The sequence below is a fragment of the Salvelinus sp. IW2-2015 genome, linkage group LG19 (genome assembly GCF_002910315.2).
Source record: "Salvelinus sp. IW2-2015 linkage group LG19, ASM291031v2, whole genome shotgun sequence".
Lineage (NCBI taxonomy): Eukaryota > Metazoa > Chordata > Actinopteri > Salmoniformes > Salmonidae > Salvelinus > Salvelinus sp. IW2-2015.
In genome coordinates, this window is record NC_036859.1 from 12,348,739 (window position 1) to 12,354,984 (window position 6,246).

Genomic DNA, 6,246 nt, shown 5'->3' on the forward strand with positions numbered 1-6,246 from the left:
TGACTAAGGAAAATCAGTTAAGATAGGTAAAATTCGGAAGTGAAGTATTGCACAATACTATAATAATGAATCATTCTGTTTAATCACAAGTTTTGATCCACAAATGAATAGTACAATCACATTTGTTATTTGAGTGAACAAGATGGGGAGCAAATGAAAACAATGAACAATTAGTTGAAGTTAATTGGTCCTGTCACCTGATGGAATAGTAATCCAATTGGGCACATAGGGATGAGCACATGAGATGAGCACATGGGATCAGGGACATGGTGTGGACTTTCCATAAACATATGAACAATCACCTGTCTTCAACTATCGGGTGTCTTGGCAGCATTTTTAAGATGCCATGACGTGTTTTACAAAAGCTGCGAGGAAAAATAGACAAGGGAATTACATACAGAAATCTTGATTGATTTAAAAGCTATGTTTTGGAATGTTTAGTCAACGATAGCAAGAAGAGGGTATCATTTCTTACCTTCGTAGTTTACACAGCCGTTGGCGTCCTCCTGGTTTGTCATGAGCTGCTCAACCTCATCCTCCTTCATCTTCTCACCTTCAACCAATCAACAATACTGTTCAATTCCCTTTTCTAATACCATTGAAACCATCTGCCCTAAAACCTTTATAGCCTACTTTAGCCTGGTCCCATAATGAATGTGCTTTAGCCAACTCTTCTAACGTTGTCAACGGTATGACAATAAAGAGTTGYTTACAGCACATACATTGTGGAACCAGGCAAGGTCAAACTATTTTTGTCTGTATTATTGTATGGTGTATGTTAAAGATGTCTGGGGTGTTGGACTCACCCAGTGAAGCCAGGACGTGCCTGAGCTCAGCGCCCATGACCGTGCCATCGCCCAGTTTGTCGAATACCCTCAGACCCTCAACAAAATCTTCATATGTGCCGCGGTCCTTGGCTTTGCAGATGTGTTGGTGGATTGGCAGGAAGCTGTCGAAGTCCAGCATCTTTGTCGCCATCTCTGTGTATGAAACAACAAAATCAAATGTCATTGAAACCATCCATACCATCACCAACACAGGGGTTAGAAATGTATAACATTGACTTAGACTGAATTAAAAGAATACATATTAAATATATGATTACRTCTATTAGATTTCAAATATAAAAAGTAATAATAGCTACATGTTAAAAGCTTATTGATGAAACATCGAAGAAAGCAAACTGAGCAGTATGTTTTTATTTTAGAAAAACACAAATATAAAACTGATCATATATTGTTGCATGGACTTACCCTCAGCCTTGGGCTTTCCAAGGACGTACATGATTTCAGCATTGGTGGGGTTCTGCCCCAGTGCCCTGATCACATCGCCACACTGTCCGTATGTGATRTTCATCTCATTGAGTGGTGTCCTGTCGAACAGCTGGAAAGCATCCTTGAAATCTGTGGAGAGAGCAACACGAAAGTATCATTGTGTGTCTAAAATCTATTCRGCTTAGCTTTCTGAGTGTCTGGCAGGTCCCTAAAAGCAGGCAGGTCTCACTGCATGCAGATCTCAATTTGAGGAGAGGCTGGAAATGCCACKATCTGTGGTATGCTAACAGTGTGCCACCATGTATTGAAGTGGTGAGGAAATCAAAGGGTGATTGCCTCCTGCTTTCAATATATAACTTTTTTCTGTAGGTAATATAAGCCATMTAGCAGACACTTTTATCCAAAGCAACTTACAGTCATGCATGGACACATTTTGCATGTGGGTGGTCCTGGGAATTGAACCCASCATCGTGGCAATTTAAGCACCGTGCTCTACCACCTGAGCTACAAGGATCCCTTGCACTTTCATATACATCTGTCCARTTAAAAACAATACTGTCAATGGAGAAAAGTTATGATTGTTGTCATCTGTCACACAACATTGTAAATGAATGTAAATTGATATTGTTGCACTCAGAACACTTCCACAAACCATCAATTTAATTTGCTAATGACTAGAGAACAAGCTCTCAGCCTATCAAATGCCAACAGTCTCTAATTAGTCATCTCAACTGTATGAGGCACTTCTTGGTATTCTCATGTTCAAAAATACTAAAATACAACCTCAAAACAACCTCTATTATAATAAGTGTACCATTCCAGGTCACAACTGTAACTACAATCTCAATCTTACCCTCAATCTGCTCAGGAGTGAATTCAAGCTGAAAGGAAAAACAAAATTAACAATTTGGTTCAGGAGGTGGACACAAAGTAGTGATTTAAAATGGTCAACAACATAGTTAACTGCATGTTGTGAGCAACAGTGAAAATCACTTTTAAAAAACTGAGGTCAAATACATAAGGCATGACTCTTTGGCCTTGATGGTAGTAGTACCCCCACTCTGAACGAACCTAAATGTAAAGTGAATGGAAAATGGAGGAGTATAGGAGGAAAAGGACATGAACATGTAATTGTCCTTCACCAACCTTTCAGGTTATCTGAAAAACTTCAAAGGTCTAACCTAAAACTGTATTAAAATCCTATTTATATTCATTTGATATCCTTCATGTAATGAGGATAGGAAAGGAACGTCCCTCTTGCACTTGTTCACAATCGTAAACGCTCTTGACGGTTTTCCTATTGTGTATGTTGTGCAAAAATATTTTCAAATCCCACATTTTTGCATGTTTAAAAATATTTGGCCTTGGTTAGAAATATATGTATTTTTCTTTGCACTTTCTTCTTATTTTTATTCACAAATAAGGCATTCCGATTTGGGTGGTCTGCTATGCATGGCCATAATTAAAATCACATTGAGTGGTTTTAACCTCACTACATAATACAGCTGTTCCCTCAACTATGAAAATGTTTACTTATATAGAAGAGGCAGAGTCAGCAAGAAACAAACTTTGTCTTGTGTAAGCCAATATTCTACCAACTTTAAGCTCCATCAAGTTCAAGATACTGTTGCTTAAGTACAAAATAATGTGACTTGTGATGATGTAAATAGTAGTATGAAGATAAAATGCTCTATAAAGGTCTTGAAATACATGTAGATATTTGCCTGTCATGTTAATTATCATTGTTCCTCTTCAATCCGTCATGCTACTCGTATTATCTTATCTTTAAAGGACCAGTGCAGTCAAAAACTTGATTTTATATATATATTTCCACAATATGAGGTTGGAATAGTACTGTGAAATTGTGACAATTATGATAATGCCCTTTTAGTGTAAGAGCTGTTTGAAATGACTGCCTGAAATGTCATCCTGTTTTGGTGGGATGGAGTTTTGACCGACATCACCAGGCAGTAAATTAGTTAATAGACCAATAAGAAAGAGGGTTCCAAACCTCTATACCAATAACAGCTAGTTACATTTTCCCCTACCCACTCCGTCCGACCACTCTTTGCTAAGAAGCATTTAGATGTGTTTTTTTGGCCATTTTAATTGAAAACAGTCACACTAGCTAGGTTTCCATCCAATTGGCGACAGATCTTCATGCGAATATTCTGAAATCCGCATGAAGAAAATATGCGGCTTTTCCCAACAGTAGTGTGTTTCCACCAAACTGACTTGTTGCGGAAAAGTCAGTGAGTGATGATGTAGTGCACACAATATGTTATTTTTTGCTTATGTTTTCATGTACCGAATACAAATCTAAAGTTCAATGTGTTTCCATCATATGTTCAACTCTACCGATAGTTTTGTCACAAAAACTGTTGCGTTAAATAGCCAACAGTTCGCAGATATAGGGTGGTCTACATGGTGAGTTTATCATGGATAAGAAAAAGAATATCTTAATTTGTCAAATGGCAGTCAAGCATCACTCATCATGTCACCAGAATATGACCCTCGCTATTTATTGAAAATGAGCATCAAGCTCATTACCATGTACTTTCAGCACCCCTTGAAGTTCATCATAACTTATCTAATCTGTAGCCTAATAAGCTGCATGGTTTCCCTAGTCATAGTGGTAGGAACACACACTATACCATCGCGTGACTCGAAGTTTATTCGATATGATGTTTATTATATCAATATTTTCACATAAAAGCATTTCCACCACCATTTCTCGCATAATACATTTTACCTACACAAAAATATCCAACCATGTCAAACAAACAAATGATCTGTCGGCATTTACAAAATTGTACCTTAACTACCTGTTTCCATCATAGCTGTTGTGACTTTTTTTAAATCTACGGTGACTTCATTCACATAAAAGCTGTGGATGGAAACGTGGTTAGTAAGGTACTTAATTGTTACACAGACAGTTTTTGATAGTGACTTAAAAATGGCTGCATTGGACCTTTAATCAAACCATGTCCAAACTGCTGAACTGTAGGACTCCTATTTGCATGCACTGCCCTGTTCACGTCACATGGTGTCTCTAATGTTCTTGAAAAACACAGATGACTATCAATGGAAGACCAAACTGTTATTACCATCTCCTTGAAAGGTCCATTTTGTCCTCAAGTGGATAGATGGCTTGATGTTGAGATTAAGAGTATTTCATTTTTCTTATCAATTTGATGAATATGAAAAGAATGGAACCTCACCCAAATGATAGTTAAATGATGTGCTGTATGATAGCCCAGTTACAATTTTAGCATGTAATAAATACATGATTAACACATTAACACCTTTTTCATCTTGAATAAATCCCTAATAAACAAATCATTTTAAACACATTTGAAGATAACAAATAATAAAATAAAAACATTGTTACGTTGATGTTTCCCCAATCCAACACCCACATCCAAAGCTCATCATATTTAACCTATTCCCTTCATGCAAACCAGTGAAAATAGGAGTTGTTCTGTACCACGACTTCTGTGGGGTTAAACTCCGGGATCTTGACTGGCTCAGGCTCTGGGGCCTTGGGTTTGGGTGCTTCTTTGGGCTCTTCCTTCTTCTTGGGTGCCATTGTGATGCACGACTATACTCAGGGGACACAGGAGGAAGGACACTGCTAACACACAGTGGGTAGAGGTGTTCTGGAGTGGCTGGGGCCCTTTATTCTTTCCTCACCCCCTCCCTGACTGCAATGCTGCCAACAATAGGGGGACTACTATAAAAGGCCATGCTTTGTGCTTCTATTTAAGACATACAACAGGCTGTGGATGCACATCATCAAGAAGGCTATTAGGAGACCAATTTGGATAGAATTCCCCCGCCTGGATCCTCAGCCTTGAATCCAGCGATTTCTACTTAGTCCATTGACGTGTTCCGGTTTGTTTAAAAGTCAATCACAGTGTTGTATCTGAAGTGCTTTGATCTACCAGTTAATTGAGCTAAAGGTGTTCACTGAGGGCAGGTGATCATCTGAGAAACAGACGGTGAATGTGACTCAAATTATCCTGCTATAATAATATTGATAATACCCTGCAAATACTCTACACTCAGATTAAATATTGTCTAATGACTGAGTATTGTCTCCCAAGGATAGGACAGGACCGGAGGACGTGTGTGTGGTTAAGCATGGCGGGTCTGTGAGATTATTATATATTTATGGGACAGATGTTCCTATCTGCAGGGATTTACAGAGTGTTAGTGACAGTTGGGAGAGACATTTGAATAGTCACTCTGCGAGCAGTAGGACTGACGGCATATACATTTCTCTTCGGCTGGACTTTTCAGATGGCAGTTTATGGACCTGCTAGAATAAAACATGTCTTGCTTCATCCGTGATAAGATGCAGTCACCATAACCTAAATAGTTTACTGATAGTGATCATCTCTCTCTGAACAGCTACAAAAATAAATCCACAGCATCATGTATTTTCCCCTATACTGTAGTTCACATGCATGATTAATCTGATTTATCTATTGGTTTATTTCATACTGACTGCTCAGCTTGCCTAACACAAAAAGACAAGGAATAACTGCACTGAACAATATAAATGTAACATGCAACAATTTCATAGATTTTACTGAGTTACAGTTCATATAAGAAAATCAGTCAATTGAAATTAATTCATTAGGCCCTAATCTATGGATTTCACATGACTAAGGAATACAGATATGCATCTGTTGGTCACAGATACTGTACATTAAGAAAAAAGGTAGGGGCGTGAATTAGAATACCAGTCAGTATCTGGTCTGCAGCTCCTTCGCATAGAGTTGACGAGGCTGTTGATTGGGGCCTGTGGAATGTTGACCCACTCTTCTTCAATGGCTGTGGGAAGTTGCTGGATATTGGCGGGAACTGGAACACGCTGTCGTACATGTCGATCCAGAGGATCCCAAACATGCTCAATGGGTGACATGTCTGGTGCGTATGCAGGCTATGGAAGAACTGGGACATTTTC

The 6,246-nt window shown here is 38.6% G+C and overlaps 1 protein-coding gene across 1 annotated transcript; it reads right to left on the reverse strand.

Annotated features, from left to right (window-relative positions):
* Positions 1 to 241: 241 nt before the first annotated feature.
* LOC111978968 (myosin light chain 1, cardiac muscle) lies at positions 242 to 4,933 on the reverse strand. The gene is made up of 6 exons (XM_024009224.2): positions 4,762 to 4,933; positions 2,128 to 2,155; positions 1,254 to 1,403; positions 807 to 980; positions 476 to 553; positions 242 to 365 (listed from the first exon to the last, which is right to left on the reverse strand). The coding sequence occupies exons 1-6, from the start codon at positions 4,861 to 4,863 to the stop codon at positions 337 to 339; spliced, it is 561 nt and encodes a 186-aa protein (XP_023864992.1). The 5' UTR covers positions 4,864 to 4,933; the 3' UTR covers positions 242 to 336.
* Positions 4,934 to 6,246: the final 1,313 nt, after the last annotated feature.